The sequence below is a fragment of the Neovison vison genome, chromosome 4 (genome assembly GCF_020171115.1).
Source record: "Neovison vison isolate M4711 chromosome 4, ASM_NN_V1, whole genome shotgun sequence".
Taxonomy (NCBI): Eukaryota; Metazoa; Chordata; class Mammalia; order Carnivora; family Mustelidae; genus Neogale; species Neogale vison.
The window spans coordinates 145,219,955-145,244,979 of NC_058094.1; the positions used below are offsets into that span (position 1 = coordinate 145,219,955).

The 25,025-nt window shown below is 40.4% G+C and overlaps 2 protein-coding genes across 3 annotated transcripts in view; one reads left to right on the forward strand and one right to left on the reverse strand.

Annotated features, from left to right (window-relative positions):
* Positions 1–866: 866 nt before the first annotated feature.
* PSMC2 (proteasome 26S subunit, ATPase 2) lies at positions 867–17,744 on the reverse strand. The gene is made up of 12 exons (XM_044245859.1): positions 17,588–17,744; positions 15,749–15,786; positions 14,487–14,568; positions 13,226–13,325; positions 7,736–7,867; positions 7,273–7,345; positions 6,787–6,882; positions 5,987–6,151; positions 4,856–4,943; positions 2,162–2,364; positions 1,959–2,055; positions 867–1,870 (listed from the first exon to the last, which is right to left on the reverse strand). Exons 1-12 carry the CDS (start codon positions 17,655–17,657, stop codon positions 1,713–1,715), a joined length of 1,302 nt encoding a protein of 433 aa, XP_044101794.1. The 5' UTR covers positions 17,658–17,744; the 3' UTR covers positions 867–1,712.
* A 3,324-nt stretch (positions 17,745–21,068) lies between these two features.
* DNAJC2 (DnaJ heat shock protein family (Hsp40) member C2) overlaps positions 21,069–25,025 on the forward strand; it is a 35,034-nt gene continuing 31,077 nt past the window's right edge. Inside the window, exons 1-2 of one of the 2 annotated variants that reach the window (XM_044245860.1) lie at positions 21,069–21,292; positions 23,468–23,658. In XM_044245860.1, the coding sequence (XP_044101795.1) occupies positions 21,229–21,292; positions 23,468–23,658 (255 nt within the window). In that variant the 5' untranslated portion in view covers positions 21,069–21,228. Of the gene's footprint in view, positions 21,293–21,855; positions 22,051–23,467; positions 23,659–25,025 lie in introns of those variants that run through there. The other variant, XM_044245861.1, reaches the window with a different exon arrangement.

The following is a 25,025-nucleotide window of genomic DNA, read 5'->3' on the forward strand; positions in this document are numbered from 1 at the left end:
TCACAACAGTATTTTTCTAAAGTCATCAACTTTGTATTCTGATTTATCAGCCCCCCAATACATGTAGAACATACATGTGTGTCCATAAACATGTCTGTGGACTCATGTACATACATTAGTTGGAGGGGGTTACTGGTGAAGTGTTCACTTTTCTCTTTTAAAATAGGGTACAAAGATGCTAATCTAGATAGGGTTAATGCTGAAACACCCAAATTTTTCAAATAATTGTCATTTTGATGTGTGGCATTAGATTTTCATCATGTAACTGAGCTGTTAAGATTCTCCAGAGCCTACATGTTAGGCCTCAGTGAGCTCAACATAGCCAGTTTGAGTAATCCCACATGGGTGCATGATGCTAGTATGTGGCTCCCTGAAAAACTGGTCAGACTTCAAATTCAGAGTGTAACGTAAATGTTTATATTTATCAAAACATTACAAAAACATGTATCTTCATTTATTTGAGTGTATTTTATTATAAGCCTAACACCTAAAAAGGGCTTGCTGTTTCATACCTCATGAAAGACCAGGGCAGGCTTAGAAAAATTGTTCTGATCCATTTCACAAAAAAGAAAAAGAAAAGAATGCTGGTTAGATTTAATGAATGAAGGGCTTTCGTTCTTCTCTTTGAAAACTTTCATATTTTAAATATTTCAATACAACATTTTAAAGCATTTTCTATGTTGTCACTTTTTCTTCTGTGAATTAAAATGTATCGAGTTCTTGCTATTTTGCATTACTTTTTTATGACTAAACTGCAATAAAAACATTCTTTATTGTGCTTGCGTCTCAGTATTTGGTCAGAGAGGCTAATGGTGGTGCAAGATAGGAGAGGATTTGTCTGCACAAGAAATAATTTGAAAAAATAATAATTTGAGAGATCTGCTGAGGATCCCAATACAACTTTATTTTTAGAAATACCTCACTTCACCAGAAGTCTAACAGGAGCTTTACCAATATTTTAAACATTAATTTGTAAGATGAAAATAAGTACTTCTCTGTATGAAACCAATTCTGGATCTTCTAAATTAGATTATTATGTGTATATATTTTTCCTTCTGCTTTACTACTTTGCTGGTCAGTAAAGTCACTAATTCGTCTTGATGAACTTGAAATCAACTCAAATGGCAAAGTAAAACCTAATACATCAGATGCTTCTTCCACTTTAAAAAAAGTTTGGCCAAAGCTTTATTATTCAGTGTGGTAGGAAAAAAATTTTTAAAAAACCACTGAAACACGTGGTCCTGTGCCTAGATGGGCTGCTTTGATAAGGGGCAGAAGAGCATGAAGGTGAGAAATACAGGTACGGGGCTGACAAAGTTGGCCATGAATCCCAGCTTGGCTACAAGTATATTAAGTAGGAAAGTTTTTGCACGCGTAACATCAAAATGCATTAGATCCACTGCACTGGGTAGATGGGAGGACACCACTGGCACCCAGCCAGCATGTGCCTAGAATGGACGTGGTCTAAGCAAGCACTTTATGAAATGGGACCCTTCAATGGTAGTGTAGTGATCAAAACATAATCAATATACATCACAATAAGCTTTTCTGCCTAACGACATCAGATACCACTTTTTATTGTACTACAAAGACATCTAAAAAAAACATACAATTTGAAACGCTTTATTTTTGTGTGTGTCCTGGTTATTAACAAGGCTATTTAATAAAGTTAGGATTCCAGTGAAAGGAAGTTTTCATGAAAGCCTTCGGGATCAGTTGTATGTCATATAGCGGGGAGTAGCACTGAATTTGGCGTAAGACTTAATGACCTTATTTACAGCCTCCAAGAAATCCTTCTCGGTAGCAATTTTTCGCCGTGCTCTGATGGCAAACATGCCAGCTTCTGTGCAGACACTTCTAATCTCCGCACCTTTCAAACAAAAAGAAAATGACAGGCTTATTAAAGCAGCCTGAACAGACCGACCAGCAAATGTAACAAGCAAGACCTTTCAACCTACCAGTGCTATTTGGACACAGTCGCGCTAACAATTCAAATCTGATATCTCTTTCAACACTCATTGAACGAGCATGAATCTTAAAAATGTGGGTCCGACCCTAAAAATAGGGGAATTGATAAATATTAAAATGGAAAAACACCACAGGAAGAAAAAATTTCACACGAGAGACTCTTGGGATCTCTGAAACGAAATGATTTTCTTACCTCTAGATCAGGTAAGCTGAATTCAATCTTTCTGTCCAGTCTCCCTGGCCTCATGAGTGCTGGATCCAGGGTGTCTGGTCTGTTAGTGGCCATCAGCACTTTAATGTTACCTCGAGGATCAAAACCGTCCAGCTGATTGATCAGTTCCAGCATTGTTCTCTGCACTTCGTTGTCTCCTCCAGCACCATCATCAAAACGAGCCCCTGAGAAGACAAAAGGAAATATAAGCTCCTCGACGTCCACTTGAGGACAGTGCAACGCCTAACTCAAGGTACTGTCACTGACTGCTCCTGCCGGGACACCGGAGCGTATGAACGTCTCCCTGGGAAGCACACACTCTGAGAAGAGCCTCCTTTACACAAAACTGATTAGAGAGGGCATCTTTCAAAGGGACTCATCATAGATTTATGGAACAGAGGCTTCTTTTAAGTATTTTTTTTAACCTCTTTAAGGAATTTTTCTTTTTTTTTTTTAAAGATTTTATTTCTTTATTTGACACACAGAGAAATCACAAGTAGGCAGAGAGGCAGGCAGAGAGAGGGGGGGAAGCAGGCTCCCCCCTGAGCAGAGAGCCTGATGCGGGGCTCATCCCAGGACCCTGAGATCATGACCTGAGCTGAAGGCAGAGGCTTAACCCACTGAGCCACCCAGGCACCCAGGACTTTTGTTTTTTAAGTGACTCAAGAACACCTCCACTTTCAGCACAATACACATCTGTATGAGGCAACAGAACACATGCGGACTCAAGCGCTATGATGGTGTCTGACTGTATGTAAGAAATGGTCATACTCTTCCTTCCAAGTTTCTCAGAAACTCTCCTTAAAAATATGGCTAAATCTGGGGCGCCTGGGTGGCTCAGTGGGTTAAAGTCTCTACCTTTAGCTCAGGTCATGATCTCAGGGTTCTGGGATCGAGCCCTGCATCGGGCTCTCTGCTCGGCAGGGAGCCTGCTTCCCCTTCTCTCTCTGCCTGCCTCTCTGCCTTCTTGTGATCTCTGTCTGTCAAATAAATAAATAAATAAAATCTTAAAAAAAACAAAAAAAGTTAAAAAAAAATATGGCTAAATCTATAATACAGCATACCGATTCTGATGTATTATCTGAGCTTAATGTCAATCTCTCATTTGCAACCAAAATAAAAAAGCCCTTCAAATATATACTCTCATTCTTAAGTTGTATAAATACATACGGTTGTATTAATGTATTATGTATATTATAAAACAAAAAAAATTGGAAAACTTTCAAATGAGATTAAAAATACAAAGAAAAATTCTAGATTTCCTTCTTGTACCCTACTACTACTACTTTATATACAGTGTACTTTGGAAGCCACAGCTTCAAAGCATCCTGACATCATAAAGCTTATTCCAAAACTACTATACAAATAACTTCAGAGTCACAACACTACATCGGTGCACTGCGGTCACCTTATGTCCCTCCAAGACATTAACCACAGCAATGTCTGAACCTAACAACATCCAACCAGTCTAAAAACAAGATTCTAGGTAACCTAACTGCAGTCCCCAGAGAGCATCAGAGGGTACACTATGTTTTCAAGTCATCTGTGTCACTAAGTTCATAAGTAACTGTCTGAACATATGACATCTTTCGAGCGGTTAAGAATTATTGGGGCGCCTGGGTGGCTCAGCTGGTTAAGCAACTGCCTTTGGCTCAGGTCATGATCCTGGAGTCCAATGGTCAAGTTCTGCATCAGGCTCCCTGCTTGGCAGGGAGTCTGCTTCTCCCTCTAACCCTCCCCCTTCTCATGCTCTCCCTCTCAAATAAATAAAATCTTTAAAAAAAAAAAATTATTGCTCCCAGGATGCCTGGCAGCTCACGTAAATTAAACATCCAACTCTTGATTTCAGCTCAGGTCATGATCTCAGGGTTGTGGTATCGAGCCCCATGTCTGTCTCCCTTTCTCTCTGCCCCTCCTCTCTCCTAAAAATAAAAGAATTACTACTCTCATAAACTATAACAATAGTCCAGCCCTACAGAATAGTTTAGTTTTCAAAAAGTTTATCTCACTTGTTACTTAACTTTTTTTTTTAAGTAGGCTCTACCCCAGCATGGAGCCCAATGTGAAGCTTGAACGCATGAACCGGAGATCGAGATCTGAACTGAGATCAAGAGTTGGATGCTTAACCAACTAAGCCACCTAAGCACCCCTATGACTTACTTTAAATCTCTCAAAAACCTGTGAAATAAACAAGGCAGGAATTATCATTTCCTTTATTTGGTAAGCAAACAGAAGCTCAGTTAGTTTGAATAACCTGCCTGAATCACATAGCTAATAATGTATTTCATCAAATCTACAAAGCCAGCAGTAACATTACTTTATGTATACATTATGAAAAACCACCACCAACTAAATTATGCCCTAGTGCTTTCTTATCACATTAAGTGAAGTCATATCCCCAATTAGAAATTGTTAAAGTGTGAAAATGTGTATCATGTGAAAAAAATGAGGAAAGGACAAAGATCAAGACTTTCAGAAATAACAATGCTCCATCTCTTTTTTCCTTTACGGCGGATCTCTGTTGTCTGTAATCTGTAGCTCACACATGCCAGAGCTCACAGAAGAGCTGGAATTAAAATTCTCTATAAGATTAACACATCAAGAGAATTCTACACATATTACTTTAGCATGCTCATGAAAACCAATCCTAGAGTAGTCCTCTAAAAAACCACATACCTCCAATAGCATCAATTTCATCAAAGAAGATAAGGCAGGCTTTTTTCGTTCTGGCCATTTCAAAGAGCTCACGAACCATTCGAGCCCCCTAATGAGAAAAATAATTCAGAGTTGGTTTAAATTTAAACACAGTAAGAATCTATGCTTCAAACTTTTCAATATTCCTAACCGTATTCTCAAGTATTAGTAATACCTAAAGCTTTTTAAAAAAAAAAAACCTGAAGTTGGTACCTATTCCACCAAATTAATCTTATTACCCTCCGAACAGTATTAATTTCATGATTCTATACCTATTAAATAGTCAATACTTCAAGATCTGAAGAGGTCAAATGAACACTTGAATAAAGGTACCATGACAATCAGTTAAAATTGAGGAAAGAAAGCTTCGGATTTATCATTAGCATTTGTGAGCACTAATTTCACCGTGTACTTTTTTTTTTTTAAGATTTTATTTATTTATTTGAGAGAGAGAATAAGACAGAGAATAAGCAGGAGGAGAAGAGGGAGAGGGAGAAGCAGGCTCCCTGCTGAGCAAAGAGCCCAATGCGGGCTTGATCCCAGGACCCTGAGATCATGACCTGACCCAAAGGCAGAAGCTTAATCAACTAAGCCACCCAGGCTCCCTGCTTTGTAAGTTTTGATCAAGGAACAGATCAACTCATGCAGCTCCTTTACTGAGTCTTATTCTAAGTATACTAATCACTACTGTTTCAGATGTGATATACACAGCCCTAGACCTAAATGTAATAAAAAAATACATCGTATGTATACGTGTGTGTATGTGTATACACCCTAGTACATATACAGACGATTATGTTCTCTTTTCATAATAGCATATGAAATGCTGCCCCTGAAAAAGTACACTTTTGAATGCACTCACTACATTTCTGGGGTCCCAGAAACCAAATCTGTAGAAAGGCCATCCTTCTGAAGAGGAAGCACACTGATTACAAGTTTTAGCCAATTGTTTGTTTCGAATAACCAAGGGAAGGCCAGTGGCTTCTGAGCTACTAATTACAATCCATCAGTCAAGAAATTTCACGTCTCAGTTCTTCAGTGTGGAACTGTTATTCCACATCATAAACCTTTCACAGGGCTACGTAATAGTTGATTCTGATCAATGTACTTTACCTCACCGACGTACTTCTGTACAAGTTCAGATCCAATAACTCGAATGAAGCAAGCATCAGTCCTGTTAGCAACTGCCCGAGCACAGAGGGTCTTGCCTGTACCAGGTGGACCAAAGAGCAGCACACCCTTGGGAGGCTCGATGCCAAGGTTAACAAATCTTTCAGGCTATGGTGGGAGACATGATTTTTACATTTATCACTTCTGTGTAATAAACACAGAACTACGTCTGTATCATATCTGTAAATATCATTTATTTAAACCAAAATCATTAAGTCCACATGTATACACTTGATCTAAATAAGAATTTTGCTTATTCTAAGACACAAAATCTAAAAATAGACTCACATCTATACGTAATACTGAATGGCTTTTAATGGTGTTTTTCTTATCCAGGCTTAACAAAATATTTTCCCCCCATTTTTAAAAAATTACAGTGTTTTAAAAAATGAAAGTATTATCTGGTGTTTAATATTCCAGTTTTCCATTATCCTCCCAAGCTTATTTTGACTCAATTTAAGCCTACATCCTCTTGGTATCATTAAAACACGTGGTTTCTTCTACAGTAACTTATAATAAATTCTAACATATTGCTAAAGGTTATATCTCAATCTCCTCTGTCACTCAAGATAGCAGATCTGTTTTTTAATAGGTCTGACCAATCATTTTGCTTCCTCTCTTCTGGAATGTACCAACTCACCACACCTCTATCCTCTACCCGCTCAAAAGTTTTCACTAAGGAAAACAAAATTTTCGAAGCTATCTAATGATACGTAACTTAGTCCACAGTCTCAGCCACTTACATGAAGTAATGGGGTTTCAACTACTTCTCTAAGTTTCTCAATCTGTTCCTTACAGCCACCCACATCACTGTAAGTGACATCAGGTTTTTCTTCCACCTAAAAGAAAGATGAAAATGTGTTAACATAGAGCCATAGGCTTTTGAATACTAGTTCAAATGTTCTATCCACTACAGCAGACCCAACACCCAAAAAAGAAAAATGAGACTCATCGCAAATAAGAATAACATAAAAATGGAATCCATTGTCCAGTGTCCTACCACCACTTGCAATAGTATTTGCAATGACACTGAGAGACAAAGCAGTAAAAAAAAAAAAAAAAAGACTGATAAAAACTTTCTCATCTGAAAAACTGTTTAAAACATTTTATAACTCTCCAGTATATGCCCACATATTGACAGTTTACAAGTCAAAGTTTCAAAATTCTTTGAGATGGATGCAATTGTATTCAAAGTCATGCCATTCCTTTTCCCTCCCGTATTTTCTTACCTGCATCATGGTAACTGTTGGGTCAATCTTGGGAGGCAGCGGAATGTGAATCTGATACTTATTTCTGTCCACCCTAAGGATTGTAAAAAAGATCATCATTCAACACATTCAAAAAACTTACTCAGTTAATCATCATGTATTGTATATACATTAACTTACTTAATCCTACTATCTTAGAGCAAGCGCTCCCTCCACTCACACCACGTTACCTTAAGTAGACCGTCAAACTCAACTCTCAAATCCTGCACTTGAGTCTGACGTTTAAAGCCATTCACAAAAAGCCCTAGTCGGGTAAAGGAAAGAAGCAGATGTGGAAGAAAGGGTGTTCAACGGTAGTACTCTACCACAGGGTATTGCTTCGTATTCTACGGTACCCAATTCATTCATTCCAAAGAAGCCAAGGATGTGATGTGGCATGGTATCTTTAATGAAAGAAGAGTATTTACTGTAAATACAATCTTACCCAACTCTCATCCCTTCTTCAATGTCGGTCGGTGCTACCTGATCACTGAGGTCCACCACAAACTTGGCAAACTGCTTCACATTGATAATGTACTTTGGGTCCTCCGAGTCAGCATTGATTATCTTCGTACACCTAACAGCAAAAGGCTTGGTTAGAGTAAGAAACCTAAACCACTAATAATGAATTCAAGTAACTAGATTCTCTCCCGGGCAAGCAGTATACTAATGAGCAAGTAAAAACTAGAACTGCAGAAATTAGATCACTGCTTATGATCCTTTACTATAGAAACCCAAGGGTCCACTCAAATTAAGCAAAGCTGTCAATTTTTCAAAAGACACATTCCCCTAGAAAGTTAAACATTTCATTATTTCATTATTAAGAAGTTCTCTAATTTCTTGAATTTTTTTTCCAAGATTTTATTTATTTATTTGAGAGAGAGACAGAGACTGGAAGAGAGCACGAACCGGGAGAGGGAGAAGCAAGCTCCCCAATAAGCAGGGAGCCTGACACGGGGCTTGATCCCAAGACCCAGGATGAGGACCTGAGCCGAAGGCAGATGCTTAACTGACTGAGCCACCCACATGCTCCAATTTCTGGACTTTCTTAAGTACATTCCTTAATGATACTACTCTATATCTTAAGTTACTCTCCATTTTATTGCCCCTTTAAGAAGATGGTCATCTTGCCTCATAACAAGTTACGTAATAAATGTGTTTACCTTCTTTTCTGAGTTTATACTTCAAATCCATGTTTATCATTGCAGCTATTTTTAACTCAAATGTATTCTTTTTCTGTGTGACATGGTAAAGCCAAATTTGTAATACCATGTACATCATAGTAAAAAGCAGTCTACTGCCCTTTCTCTTCTGTCTATGGAAGAAAAACAAAAAACAGAACTCACTGTAGGACAAATCCATGTCATAAGCTGTAGCACTAATACGGGGAAATACAAAATAGTCTAGAGTGTACGTAAAGGTACAGCCCAAAGTAAGTTCAAGAATGCTTTGTCCAGTCTTGAGCATGCTGTGAGCTCATGATCCTGGGGTCCTGGGATCGAGACCCAAATTGGGCTCCCTGATCAGTGGGGAAGTGGGGAACCTGCTTCTCCCTCTCCCCTCTCATGTTCTCCCTCCCTGTCCCTGTCTCTCAAATAAATAAAATCTTTACAAAAAGGAAAAAAAAAAAAGCTTTATCCTTGCAGCAAAACTGTGTGATAGGACTCTGTTTTCTGTTACCAGTCAAGGTCTACCAGAGACGATTACATATAAAGTACCAATTACTACTTCCTCTGACAAATCATGTTCACAGTGTCTGCGCAAATAAGGATTTTTTTTATTTTTATTTATTTATATTTTTTTAAAATATTTTTATTTATTTATTTGACAGACAGAGATCACAAGCAGGTAGAGAGGCAGGCAGAGAGAGAGAGGGAATCAGGCTCCCCGCTGAGCAGAGAGCCCAATGTGGGACTCGATCCCAGGACCCTGAGATCATGACCTGAGCCGAAGGCAGCGGCTTAACCCACTGAGCCACCCAGGCGCCCAGGATTTTTTTTAATCCAAAGCTGAGAAAGTACATATATGTAAGGATGTCAACTTTCAGAATGAACCTGAGTTTCTCTCAGTTCTTAGGTCTCCAACTAAAATCAATGTATGATTACCAGACATCTAGCATAAAAGACCCCGAACAAACGAAGGGGAAAAAAGCACCTTGGATAAAGTAGAAACCCTGCAATTATCATTCATTTCCTTGATGAATGAGAATACCTTACGACCATGATTCAAAAATAGAGGACATTCAAAAAAACAACGAACACCTATACTGAAAGAATAAAGAGCTCTTAGAAATTAAAAGCTTGAAAAGAGAAACAGGAAGGAACAAAAAAGGAATAAAAGGACTTAACATTAAAAAAATCTCAGAAGTAGAGCAAAAAGACCAAAACAAACAAACAAAAAACCACTGGACAGGAAAGATTAGCATATCAGCAGAGATATCCAGGAGCTCCAAGTAATACAAGTCTGGAATAGAGGACCAAGAAAATAGAAAGAAATTAAAAAATAATTTCAAGAAAAACTGCCACAGTGAAGGCCATGAGAGCCAAGCACCATGGATGAAAATTCACCAATACTGAGGCATGTCATTATGAAATCTCAGAATCCTGAGAACGAGGAGACTCTACAACTTTCAGATGAAAAACAGGTCACACATACAGGACTGGGAATCAGAAGAACTTCAGATCAACAACATTGGGAGGGGGAAGACCATGGAATGCTGCCTTCAAAATTCTGAAGAAGGAACATTATATCAAGACATTTTCAGACATACGTGGTCTCAAAATACTGCCTCCCAACTTGCTTCTTTCAGGAAGCTACTACAGAGCTACTTACACCTAAAGCAGGTATACACAAACCAACATGAGAAACTCATGGTACGTAAGCAACAGGAGAGCAGCAAAGGGAACCTCCAAGGTCAGAGATCAAGGATGGTTGTGATTTAGCATGTGCAAAGGGCCATGGTGCAAAATGAAGCAGGTGAGCAAGTACTGGGAAAGACTTCTCAGGACAATGGACCCGAGAGAACCTGAGGCGCAGCTGATGCACCTGAGGTATATGGGAGAAAAAAACCTGCCAGGGCGCCTGGGTGGCTCAGTGGGTTAAAGCCTCTGCCTTCAGCTTAGGTCATGATCCTGGCGTCATGTCCTGGGATCGAGCCCCGCACTGGACTCTCTGCTCAGCAGGGAGCCTGCTTTCCCCCTCTTTCTGCCTGCCTCTCTGCCTACTTGTGATCTCTTAAAAAAAATCTTAAAAAAAAAAAAAAACAAAACACCTGCCAGACCTAACACATCTGAAGAGCAATTTTAGACAATCAGGAAAAACTGGAGGGTTGAGTTTTTTATACACACAGAAAATGGCAAATGAGGAAAGACAATTATGACAAGGAAAACAAGAAATGTAAGTAGTATACTTACCTCTTAGTGAATAGCATCACTTAGCCAGTTATGAAAACAGTGACTACTGACCTAACCAAAATTTTACTGTATTTACATTAGGAGGATGTAGGGATAGGAAAGGTCTGTTTTGGGGATGAAGGCAGAGGAAACAAAATCCTCAAGCCAGTAGATAATACCTAAACTTAAAAAAACAAGACACAGGGCACCTGGGTGGCTCAGTGGGTTAAGCTGCTGCCTTCAGCTCAGGTCATGATCTCAGGGTCCTGGGATCGAGGCCCGCATCGGGCTCTCTGCTCGGCAGGGAGCCTGCTTCCTCCTCCCTCTCTGCCTGCCTCTCTGCCTGCTTGTGATCTCTCTCTGTCAAATAAAAAAAAAAAAACAAGACACAATCTACAATATGTAAGAATTGTGTCCTTAAGAATCATGAAGGTGGGGGGGGGAGGGGAGGGGAGAGGGTAAAAAAAAAAAAAAAAAGAATCATGAAGGTAGAAACCAAACCACCAGTTAAAAATTTTGAAAACAGGTATCTCTAAGGGTAGAGGAATTGGGAAAGACAACTACTGTCCTAGCACTGTTTAACTCTTTAAAACCATGATAAAACTGAAATATAAACCAATAAATGGAAAGAAGGGGAGACAGAAAAAAAAGAGTAAGGGAGGAAGTAAAAGAGGAAAGGAAAAATAACTTTTAGCTGTAGTAAAGAGTTAAAATTGAAACAAAATATTCAATGATCAGAATAACACAGGAGAATATAATCTTGGATTGAGCTAAGCGTTCATAAGCAACAAACCCAAGAGGTATAGTGAAAATATATTCTTTTTTATTTTAATTTAAAATTAAATTTTATTTTATTTAAATTTAAAATTAAATTTTTTAATTTTTATTAATTTTATTTAATGTTTATTTATTATATTTATTTTACACATTAATACAACAAAAGGTACAAGAAGTTAAGTGACAGAATGGGAAAAAAAATAATTGTAGCATATCGAAGAAAAGATTAATATATACAATATAGAAAATTCACAAAAAGAACCCAATAGAACAAAACATGAATAGACCTGGGTGGCTCAGTGGGTTAAAGCCTCTGCCTTTAGCTTGGGTCATGATCCCAGGGTCCTGGGATCAAGCCCCACATAGGGCTCTCTGCTCAGCAAGGAGCCTGCTTCCCCCTCTCTCTCTGCTTGCCTCTCTGCCTGCTTGTGATCTCTCTCTCTCTCACTCACTATCAAATAAATAAATAAATAAAAATCTTTAAAGAAATACAAATGTTGGGCGCCTGGGTGGCTCAGTGGGTTAAGCTGCTGCCTTCGGCTCAGGTCATGATCTCAGGGTCCTGGGATCGAGTCCCGCATCAGGCTCTCTGCTCGGCAGGGAGCCTGCTTCCCTCTCTCTCTCTCTCTGCCTGCCTCTCCATCTACTTGTGATTTCTCTCTGTCAAATAAATAAATAAAATCTTTAAAAAAAAAATTAAAAAGGGCGCCTGGGTGGCTCAGTGGGTTAAGCCGCTGCCTTCGGCTCAGGTCATGATCTCAGGGTCCTGGGATCGAGTCCCGCATCAGGCTTTCTGCTCAGCAGGGAGCCTGCTTCCCTCTATCTCTCTCTCTGCCTGCCTCTCCATCTACTTGTGATCTCTCTCTGTCAAATAAATAAATAAAATCTTTAAAAAAAAAAAGAGATGGGGAGCAGGAGACAACAGTCCAAAGGGACTGCGGCCCCGAGCAACTCCACCATCTCACTTTAAAAAAAAGAAATACAAATGTTTAGTTAGTATAAGAAGCAGTCATACTAGTAATCAGCATAATGCAAATTAAAATGAGATTTTTATTTACCCCCCAATGATGAAAGTGTAAAAACAGATAATCACATATCTTATATTGATCAGGGAAACAGATATCTGCCTCAAAACCTCATGTTAGGGAGTATAAATTGGTCAAACTACCTTTTTCCAGATTTTCAAAACTGTAAACGCCTTTGACCTCCCAATTCCACTGCTAGTAAGCTATACTACAGAAGTGTATGTACACAGAGAAGTATTTAACATGAATGTTCAGTATAGCAACTGTACAGTAGTACAGTTTGTACAGTAACAAAATTGTAAATAAACCAAAATCTACAGAATACTAGTAATTTTTAAAAAACAAGAGAAAGAAAGAAAGAAGTACTAAAAAAAATCAGGACATGTTTCTTTGCATGCAAATATATATATGATGATACACAGGAGGGCTAAGAGGACCAAACTATTTTCAGTTACAGCTAATGAGGGAATATGGGACAGCGAAGATGAGAAGGGAGGTTTTCCTGTTTTCATCTGATCTTTTTGGTACCATCTGAATCTTTCGAATCTTTTATATGATTATATCTTTACCTACTTCTTCAGTAATTGTTGAAAGCATAAAATTTAATCCCAGATACTTCTATAAAAGCTTTGTTTACTTCAAACTAGGAAAAGAAATTTTTATGAACTACTGCATACACCTGGATTCTAAAAAGTGCTTAAAAGTACAGATAAAAATGAATTTCCAGCATGTGATGCATACCTTGCAACCTGCAAAGGCTGTTCACTCTGCAGTGTTTGCTTATCTGCAGCCAAATCCCAGAGTGCTGGTGGGGCCAGGCCAGTATCAGACTCTTTAATACCTAAATAAAGAGAACAAAAACTGAAATGTAATGCATCACCTGTAAGCAAGCATTCTTGAGCTCAGCACCACTGACATTTTGGATGGAGTAAACTGCTGTGGGGGGTGTCCTGTGCATTTCTGGGTAGCGGGCAACATTCTTGGCCGCTCACCACTAGATGCCACCAGCACCACCTCCCCCTCAAATGATGAGCATCAAGAGTATCTTCTAGGGGCGCCTGGGTGGCTCAGTGGGTTGGGCCGCTGCCTTCGGCTCAGGTCATGATTTCAGGGTCCTGGGATCGAGTCCCGCATCGGGCTCTCTGCTCAGCAGGGAGCCTGCTTCCCTTCCTCTCTCTCTGCCTGCCTGCTTACTTGTGATCTCTCTCTGTCAAGTAAATAAATAAAATCTTAAAAAAAAAAAAAAAGAGTATCTCTAGTTACTGCCAAATGTCCTGGAGAAAGAGGGCACAGGGGTAACACCTCATCTGAAAACCACTGCCCTAAAGCAGTCACAAGTCAAAATGCAATACTTTATTTCACAAATGTGTGCAGGTCAAATACTAGAAAACTTCAGCACTCAAATTACTGAGAAGAAAAGTTTCCAACCATTGGGCAATAGTGTGCTTACTTTAAGCAGTACCCTAGGGGACCATATTTTTACTCACTGAGAAACATTTACTCCCCCCCCCCTTTTTTGGAAACATTTAGTTCTTTAATAGAGTTTATTGAACTTGGCTTTAAGCAACAGAAACATTATTTGCTTAAAGGATGAGGTTGCTTACCTGCTTAAGCACTGATCTTGGTTACCTGCTTAAGCACTGATCTTGGTTGTAAAAGGTAGTGAAAGATTATTAAAGGAGTTCTAATTTCTTAACAGGAGAGTAATAATTTTTTTTTTAATTTATTTGACAGAGACAGATCACAAGTAGGCAGAGAGGCAGGCAGAGAGAGAAGAGGAAGCAGGCTCCCTGCTGAGCAGAGAGCCTGATGCGGAACTCGATCCCAGGACCCTGAGATCATGACCTGAGCCGAAGGCAGTGGCTTAACCCACTGAGCCACCCAGGTGCCCCGAGTAATAATTTTTTTAATCTATAATTCATGAAAGAGTTAGTTTTGCATATACTCTTTTGATATAATTAATACAGGACATTTAAAGAGATAAGAATAATGAAATATATACCAGTGAGCTCATTAATTTTCTTGAGAAGTTGTTGAATGTCATCTTCAACCTGCTTTATCTGCCTAGAATAAGTGCTTTGACCCTAGGAGATAAAGATCACTCGAATTAGAACATTAAGACATCAATGTATTAAACTGCAGACAAAGTGTTAACAGTTACAATCTTAATAGCTATTATTGACCAAAAGCTTGTGAAGTGGAAATAGAGCGTATCTTTCAGAAATATTCCTGAACCAGTATTTTCCCTCAAACAACACACCATTATGTAGGCTAACAAACGAAAATCATGCCTGAAACTAAAGAAAACTGCAAGTCCATTTCTATGCATTAAACTTTCCATTTCAGATCTAATTCAGTTGCATACATTTTAAATATAGTACACACTGGTATGTTAGTTCAAGTATCTTCCAATGTAGGACCATACTTACATACAAATAGTATAAAAAAATATACAAGTTTTGATATGCTGAATATTTGCTCTCGATCTAATCTAGAGAGAAAATGGTATGTAACTTTTCAGTGAGGATTATTACAAACTGCTAGACTTTCTTTTCTAATTATTTGGAAGGATAATACCAATAATAGTTCTTTTTTATTTTATTTATTTATTTGAGAGAGCGAGCGAGCATGCGGAGAGGAGGGTCAGAGGGAGAAGCAGACTCCCCTCAGAGCAGGGAGCCTGATGCAACACTCGATCCCAGGACTCTGGGATCATGACCTGAGCCAAAGGCAGTGGCTCAACCAACTGAGCCACCAGACAGCTGCAACAATAGTTCTTATTTCAACATAAAACATCTACATTTGGGACACCTGGGTCGCTCAGTCGGTTAAGCCACTACCTTTGGGGCGCCTGGGTGGCTCAGTGGGTTAAGCCGCTGCCTTCGGCTCGGGTCATGATCTCAGGGTCCTGGGATCGAGTCCCACATCGGGCTCTCTGCTCAGCGGGGAGTCTGCTTCCTCCTCTCTCTCTGCCTACTTGTGATCTCTCTCTGTCAAATAAATAAATAAAATCTAAAAAAAAAAAAAAAAAAAAAAAGCCACTGCCTTTGGCTAAGGTCATGATCCCAGGGTCCTGGGATCAAGTCCCACAAGGGGTTGGGGGGTGTTCCTTGCTCATCAGGGAGCCTGCTTCTCTGTCTCTGACTGCCACTCTGCCTGCTTCTGTGTGCACACAGGCGCGCGCTCTCTCTCTCTCTCTGACAAATAAATAAATAAAATATATATTTTTTAAATCTGCATTTGGTAGACACTAAAAGGACTTACGTAAGTTTTCAGCAAGGCAATATCCCCCTCATCCAGAGCTAAAATAAGAGAAAATACATTAGGTTCAAATCTGGGAAATTAGAGCTAACAATTCTTTTCTGTTAAATTTAAATTGCATTAATGAGTGAGAAAAATTACGCAAAGTTAGTAATGACATAAATACAACCAAGAAAAAGTTCCTGGACTCAAGGAATTATCTTAATTGGGTAAAGGCAGATTTTTAACCAACGGCGTCACATAAATGCTGAAGAGTCTTCAAGTACTGTGACACAAAAAAACCAGGAAGCCCAAAGAACAGTTTGAAAATCGGAACAACCTGGGCACTAGCAAAGTTGCAGCAAGTCATGCATTTGTTAAGTAACGCTGAAAAAAAGGAATCTAAGCATCAGATCTGTCATCTGAGAAACCGAGAGAACACTCATTTACCTCCATAATGCTGCTATAAAGACCAACTAAAATATGGGTGAAGCAGCACATAGAATTCTATATTAGTCATAACTATATACACAGAATACATTTACTGATACATTTACAGAATGATAACCTACCCAGAGACATACACAGATGAAATGCTAAATCTCTGTGACTAAGTTTTCTACTAGGTGTCTGAGTAGCTCTGAGCAGTATCCTAACATACTGCCAAGGCAAAGAGTAAAGTGTGGGAAGAACACAGAGAGAAAATTTTTTCTTGGGCTGGGAGGTGGAAATGGAAAAGAAAACAGTGCTAGGAGGGACTGAAGTTGTTTACGAAGGGAAAAGTAAGAGAAAAGAAAGGGGGGAAAATGCGAGAATATTTTTTAAATAGTCTGTAAGGAACACAAGAAGAAAGCAGCATAAAGATGAGACTAGAAGGGGAAGAAATGTGAGCTGGGTGCGCTTTATCTCCTGCACCGTGGGTAGAAGTGTCAAGGAATACAGTCCCTACAGAGAGTAATTTCGCATTATCAAACTTACAACTCCATTTCTAAAACGGACCCTACAGCTTGTGTTTGTACTGGGATAAAAGTTACATGAACAAATTCGTTGCTCTAGGATGGCCGTCAGATTGGAAGACATGTACACGTGCATCAATAAGGATTAGTCGTATATATGACTGCTCCCCCAATAAAATGGGGTACTGTGCAGATGCAGAAATAGGCAGACAGCACGGACTTTTTATAAAACAATATGAACTTGTCCCTAAGACACACGAAGACGGGGGAAAAGCAAGATATACAATATGCTCCTTTTAGGTAAAAATAAACGCTTGTTTATGCACAAAATGTCTAGAAAGATAACGCAAAATGGCAACACGATCTGCCTCCGAGGATAATGGATGATGGAGCCAAGGGCAAAGACACTTTTCAGTGTATCTTTTTTAATGCCTTTACTGTTTGGGACCATCTGAATAAATTAATCAAAGTAATGTGTGCCCCCCCTCCGCTGTTTTTTTTTTTTTTTTAAAGAAAACCACGTCTCAGGATCCCGGCTACACAGGGATAGCACCAAGCCGTCCCACTAAAGGAGAAGGAGGGACGGAAAAGAGGATCCAGGTGATCAAGCACCGCCAGGCGGGGACGCTTTTTCAAGGCCAGCAGGCCCAAGCACAGTGCGTGACCTCCTCAAGACGTGACAGCTCAGGATGAATAAAAGCCTCGATCGGAGGGAGATGAATACAGAACTTGGACCAACATGTGGGGCAGCGAGAAGGCACGCCGGCTAAGCCTGCTGCCGCCACCGACTAAATCATCAGGGGCACAAAAGGAACACAGCGCCGGACGGCAGCAAGGAATCCAGCCTCCCCTCTGGGGCCAAGCTTGGTTCTGCTCCGGCCAGGCCCGCCCGCCTGTGTCAACCGACCTCGGATAGGCTTGTCGTCCTTCTCCTCCTCTTTGGTTTTCCGCTGATCCGCACCGAGGTAATCCGGCATTTTCGTTGTTCCGAGGCCCTCAACTGCTCAGTGATTACACAGCACCTTCGTCGCTTCCGGTGGTGCCGCTCTTTCCTTTCCTCACCGGAAGTAAGCGGAGCTCCGCGGACAGGTTTAGTCTGCGCACGAAAACCGGAAGAGAGTCCCGGAGGACAGGCGCCGGCGTCCCCTCGCAGTTCCGGGACCAGTTCCCGGTGGGAACGGGACGTAGGTTGGCCCTGGTCCGTTACGAGGGAGCGTTTGCCTGAACAACAGATTCCGAGACCCGGAGTTTAACTCCTCATTTAGTCATTTCTTTACTGTGCATTCTTTGGTAACTACTCTGTGCTTTAAGTTTATCCTTTACCTCACAGCGTTGTGAAAACGGTATTAAATAACGGTGTTTTCAAAGTCTCTTCAGTATTAGATACGCAGTAAGTCGTAGCTAGATCTATGAATACAGTGAAGGTAAAGAGAAGTTGCTCCTTAATTTGATGTCGGTGTGAAATGAGATAAACAGTTTCAGCGTTTCAACCTCCTGCCAAAGAGGACTGGTAGGAACCATCCTCAGGTACGGGGGAGTTGGGGAAAAGAGCACGTTTTGAGAGAAATTAGTTTAGGTGATGAATAGAAGTGAGTAGTTAGGAAAGACCTGAATTTGCAAATGAAAACCTGACCCTTCTTTGCGCTAAGGCAGGACATAGGGAGGAGAGTGAAAACATAACTTCCAGGGTAGGAGAAAGAATTTGGGTGTCATAAATTCGATAAGGGATTAATACCTCAAATATAGGAGGAACTCCAACTCAAGAGGAGAACAGCCCCATTTTAAAAAATGAGCAATGGGGGCACTTAGGTGACTCGGTGGAGGCTCTGACTCTTGATTTTGGCTCAGGTCACGATCTCAGGGTCCTGGGTTCGGAGTCGGCGTGTCTCCATTTTACAGCTCCTCCCCTTGCTCACACTCTCAAGGAAATAAAATCTTGAAAAAAATAACTAAAAATGGGCAATGGACTTGAATAAACATTTCAAAGAAGATACGTAAATGGCCAGCAAGCACAGGAAAAAGATGCTCAATAATAGCCATTGGGGAAATAGAAATCAAAACCAGGAGATACTGCCTTACAGCCATTTGGATGGCCACTATCAAAAAAATGGAGTGAGAAAAAACAAAAGTGTTGGTGAGGATGTGAAGAAAAAGGAATCCTTCCTTTTGGTGAGAATGTAAAATGATAAACTAGGGAAAATAGTATGACAGTTCCTCAAAAAAATTAAAAAATGTAATTACCATATGATCCAGCAATTTCAGTTCTGGATATACTCAAAAGAATCAAAAGCCAGATCTCAAAAAAAAAATTATATTTCCATGTTCATAGCAGCACTATTCACAATAGCCGAAAGGTGAAAGCATCCCAATAGGCAAATGAATGGATAAGTAAAATGTACATACCATGAAATATTATTTAGCCTTGAAAAGAAGTCCGGACACATACTACAATTGTAAAGACCTTATGTGACATAATTAGCCAGTCACAAAAAGACAAATGGTGTATGATTCCACTTATATGAGGTATTAGAGTAGTCAAATTCCTAGGGACCAAGAGATTAGAATGGTGGTTGCCAGGGTCTAGGGGTAGGTAGAAATGGGGAGTTGTTACTTATTGGGTGTAGTCTCTGTTTCACAAGATGAAAAGAGTTTTGACAATTGGTTGTGCAACAAAATGAATGGGACCCTGTGTGTGTCAGTCAGTTGAGGATCTGCCTTCGGCTCAGGTCATGATCCTGGGGTCCTGGGATCAAGCCCCTCAGTGGGATTACCTGCTCATTCTCTCTCTCTTTTAAATAAATAAATAGAAATCTTTATGAGAGAGGCACCTGGGTGGCTCAGTCGGTTAAAGCCTCTGCCTTTGGCTCAGGTCATGATCCCAGGGTCCTGGGATTGAGCCCTGCATCGGGCTCTCTGCTCAGCGGGAAGCCCGCTTCTCACTCTCCCTCTCCCACTCCCCCTGCTTGTATTCCCTCTCTCACTGTCTCTCTCTCTGTCAAATAAATATAAACAATCTTTTAAAAGGAAAGTATTTTTAAAAAATACAAAATGAATGTATTTAACACAACCAAGCTGTACACTAAAAAAATGGTTAGGGCGTGAATTTCACATGATGTGTATTTTACCACAATAAAAAAAAATAATCCATGTGACCTTAGAGGTAATTCTAAGAATTGATGTGGTACATGTGAGAAAAAATTAAGAAAGTGGAAGTGGGTTACTTTGAGCCTTAAAGCCTGTCTTAAGTGCTTACATTAATAAAGAAAGTTATCAGGAAGAGGTTTAGGGGGAGATAATTAACTTATCTTTGAAATGTCCATTTTGAAGTGAAAGTTACGTTATGTGGTAGATAGCAGGCCCATCAACTTACTTAACAATGAAAATGTAATTCATAGAGACTAATTCTCCAACTCCTGGTGCTCTTTAACACATCAAGTCTTTCATTTTGCTCAACCTATTCTAGATACAGCCGCGGGCCTCCAGTGGGTGGGGGAGAGGGGTGAATCTTGGTCCACTGGTTCCGTTTTGCTAGTTTTTGCGTTTTACCTCAGTCTTAGAAGGAATCATAGTAGGAGTACAATTGATTTTATTATACATTAAACAACTAAGTTCCAGAATCCTGTAATTGGTAATATCTTGGTGGTCGAGGAGGAGGACAACTTCATGCTTTTAGAGCAGTGTAAAGAGATTGCTGGCCTTGGAATAGAATCTTTTTTTTTTTTAAAGATTTTATTTATCTATTTATTTGACAGAGAGAGATCACAAGTAGGCAGAGAGGCAGGCAGAGAGAGAGAGGAGGAAGCAGGCTCCCTACCTAGCAGAAAGCCCAATGAGGGAGTAGATGCCAGGACCCTGAGATCATAACCTGAGTCACCCAGGTGCCCTGGAATAGAATCTTGACACTGAGGAGGTAGTCTTCTCCAAATGTTATGATGATTAAATAAAACAATACAGGTAAATTACTTAGTAATATCATAACAAACATTTGATGACATTATTTAGATAGATACAAATATGTTATAGATCTATGTACTAAATTTTTCTATAGATGCATAAAGACTACAATAATCTCAATAGTAATTCATACATATCTTTACTTTTTTTATTTATACGAGTAGGGGTACTGGAAAAATCAGCGGTTAGGCTCGGGCTAGCAGTGATTTAAAAATAAAAACACCATTCTAAGAACTGCTTCGGAAAATTATGCTCCACGCGTAGCGCCTGGTGGAAAAACACAATCCTTTTCGCCGCGGAACTGAGGAGCTTAGGAACCGTTCTTTTGTGAGAGTCTGTCCCAAACCGGATCTGAGTCAGCTGAGGAACTAGGCTGCCGCACACGTTGGCGCGGTGTGTGGGGGTGGAATTGGCCTCCGCACCGCGAAAGATCCATCCCGGAAGTAGTTATTGGTCGTCTCCATGCGCCGGTTCCTCGGCGTCGTAGAGTCAAGGCGCGAGGCTCGGACCGAGAGGTAGAGCTGGAGGGGACGCTCAGCGCCCTCCGCCCGGGACGCGAACCTCTGCCCTCGCGGGGCTGGTCCCGGGGCCATCATGCTGCTCCTGCCGAGTGCTGCGGACGGCCAGGGCACCGCCATCACCCACGCTCTGACCTCTGGTACGTGCCCACTCAGCCCCGGCTCCGTCCCGCGTTAGCCGCCCTTGCCTCAGTCTTCCACCAGCGCGACTCCAAAATAGGTCTGTCTTTGTCCCTGGCGACTAGCCCCTGGACTCGTGGGGTCGTGACGCCAGTGCCTTTTGGCTCCAGGCTCCACGGTAATCCTTGCCCAGCCTGAAAGGAAGGAGGGAGGGGGCGTCTTCTTTCTGCTCCTAGTTTCTTCCTCCTCTCCCGGCTGCTGACTCATGGACCGGCCGGGGCAGTTCGGGACCGAACCCTCTAGTACCCTAAAAAGGTTCTTGAAAGCATCTCCCTTGCCAAGGCGAGAAACTGCCCGCAGCCGAGCTCCCACGTGCCTCGGGTCGTACAAAGCCTTGCTGCCGGGGCTCTGTTAAACACCTCGCTCCCGCTCTGCGTTTGCTTTGGCTTTTTTAAACGTCAGAACTCAAGAACTCCTTATACTCGTAGTTAGTATGAAAAGGTCGTTGCTAGTACGGCTGCTGAGCTTTGTGCAGACAAAGTTTTTGAAGAATGATTAAATGAAAGTTAACTGGCTGCTGTAGTTTCTTTAACGTATAGCCCAAGACAGTCGTGGATATTGTAGACCTAGTCTCCAGTCGGCGACCCACCTTAATTACCAGCGCCGCTTGCAGAGACAGTTGTCGGGTGTGATTTTGAGCGTATCTCGTGGCACATGTTGCGTTCTGCTTACGGAAGCCTGTGTGTAATCCTAACACCTGCAGGAAAAGGCTTGAAAGGTGAGGTTCTTAAAAACTGCCCCCTTACAACGCAGCTAGTACTGACTGAACGGAGAGTTTGAATCCTGTCCCGTGTATGGTACAGGAGATCTTAATTTCCCAAACCAACTAAAGCACGTAAAATCAGTTATTCTTAGGAAATTGTGACCATTAGGTACAAAGGGCAACTTACATTTGAGTTACTTATTGCTGAAAGAGGAAAGCTTTTTTCAGTCTTCAAGACTATGGAATTAAAAGGAGAGTTTATTTCCCTGACTCATTACCTTTTTGGAATTGTTATATACAGATGACGGTGATTTGTTCCTGCTTCTCAGGAATGACGATAAAGCCTTACTTTGTGGTTTTCAAAGTGGTTTCGAAATGTGGTTTGTCATTCATTCTTCCAAGGAAACCATAGAAGATAGATATTGTTCCGTTTTTACAGTTGAAGACATCCCCGACTCGTTTCACATAGTTACTAATTGTCAGAGCTAGACTAAATCCAGCTTCTGATTTCAGATCTAGAGCTTGTTTCACTATAGCAGAGCTGTGTCAGTAAATCCTCATTAGCTGCTTGGAATTCTTAAAAATTTTAAAAGCTATCTGAATTCAGGGTTTTAATTAAGATATTTTGACTTGTTTTTGAAAAATTTTTTTGATGAGGATGGTTTATCATTTATTTTATTACAATCATTATTCTAAAAGGAAAGCAGTTGACAACTTTTCTCCCTGCTCGTCATCTTCCTCTCATATTCTCAGAAAAGTTTTGATTTATTGTTGACATTGCTGAACGTTTGTCAGATAACTGGAAGAGGTTGATTGAATACTCTGTAAATATTAGGAAATGATTATTGCTAGCCCTCATGTTAATTGGAATGCATGTTTAATGGCATTTTACTGTGCTTTGGTGGTAGTGCATTTTTTACAATTGAAGGTTTGTGGCAACCATCTGTTGAGCAAGTCTATCAGCACAACTTTTCCAACAGTATTTGCTTACTCTGTGTCTCACATTTTGGTAATAGAGTATTTCAAACTTTTTCTTGATTCTTATGGTGATCTGTGATGTGATAATGATTCGCTGACAGCTCAGATGATGGTTACCATTCTTTAGTAATGAAGTATTTTAAAATTAAGGTACATAGATGGTTTTTTAAGACCTGATGCTATTGGACTCTTAATAGACTACAGCATACTGTAAACATAACTTTTATATGCCCTGGGAAACCGAAAAATGTATTTGATTCACTTTTTTGCAGTTCTTGCTTTATTGGGGTGGTCTGGAACCAAACCTGCACTATCTCGCATCCCTGTACTGCAATTATTTCTTCAGTTGATGGTTTTAAAATTACATTGTGATGCTGTTTTGATCTTATATTGCCTTGAAACAGATTTATTCCATGCAATACATTGAAGCCTCTCTTAACGCTTTCAATTACAGCCTCAACACTCTGTCAAGTTGAACCTGTGGGAAGATGGTTTGAAGCTTTTGTTAAGAGGAGAAACAGAAATGCTTCTGCCTCTTTTCAGGAACTGGAGGATAAGAAAGAATTATCAGAAGAATCAGAAGATGAAGAATTGCAGTTGGAAGAGTTTCCCATGTTGAAAACACTTGATCCTAAAGACTGGAAGGTATTTAATATCTGAATCTTTTGTTCAGTCAGATGCTTTGTGAGGTATAAGAGGTTTTCCCAGAGTTTTCCATCATTAAGCCACGTTTTAAGATGCCTCAACAAGAGAACCATAATTGAGCACCTGTTTATTGTTAAGCTCTGAGTGGGATAGCACTGATCATAGGATACTATCTGCTGGAAAAATCCAGGAGGTGTTCCCAAAAAACATAATTTTTGAGCTGGCCCTAAAAGGATGCCTGACAGCTTAAGAAGCATTGAATGGAGAAAAGGTGCTCTGGGCAGAAGGAATAGATCTGCAGAGACACAAAGGAGTAAAGAATGTATAGCACTTCTTCGGGGATTAGTGAAGAGTAGGGTGGGTAGGGTGCTTGAAGGGTAGTGGTGAGAAATTAGTCCTGAAACAAGACGCTAGACCAGATTCTATTATACTGTCCTTTTTATGCCATCCTAACGAAGGAACTCAGATTTTATTTTCAGGGCAGTAGGAAGTCTTCAGAAGTTTCTAAGCTAATTTTAGCAAAGTAATCTCCTGGCAGTACAGAAAATTGCTTGAAAAGGGAGGGCAGGGCTGGAGGGGAAGTGAATAGTTTGCTGTTAGAGGGCTAGTGCAATAATCCAAGCCTGCAGATGCATACTTGAGCTAAATTTATGGCCGGGTTTTGAGGAAGAGGGAGTGTGTGCTTTTTTTGGAGGTAGACTTGATAGAGCTTGATGACCTTGACTGTGTGGTATAAGAGGAGATGTACTCAAAAGACCTCTGAGCATTCCAGTTTGAATGATCTGCTGGAGTGTGATGTCGGTCACAACACTGGCATGCAGGAAAAAGCAAGTTTGTGGGAAATGTGGTGTTTGTGTTCAAGTTGGGCTGTGTCAAAACTCAGGTACTAGTAACGTACTAATGACGTCTTCCTAGTAAATGGTTAGAAACTGGTCTGTGGTTCTGAAAGGAGGATAAAGCCAGAAACATTTGCAAGTCGTTGGCAAGTTGTAGGTGGTAGTTGAACCTGCGGGAATTGAATGACATCAGCCGAGAAGAAGAATATAGACAAATAGGTATCATAAAGCTTTAGGTAGGCAATGGTATAATACTTAAATATGTGTACCGTGGAATTAGAGTGCCAGAATTCAAATAATGATTCTGCCTATTAAGGCACTGGGGCCTTGGGAAAGTGACTTGACATATCTGTTTCATGCAGTGAGATTGCTAACAGCTCAAAGGAGTATGGTGAGGATCAACGCAGTGATGCATGTAAAGCACTTAACCTTGTGCTTGACACGTGCTAAATACTAAACAGGCAGTGGATATGAGTTCTGTCTCCTAGCTCGGGAGGGTTAAATGAGAGAAAGTGTATGTCTAAAGCACTT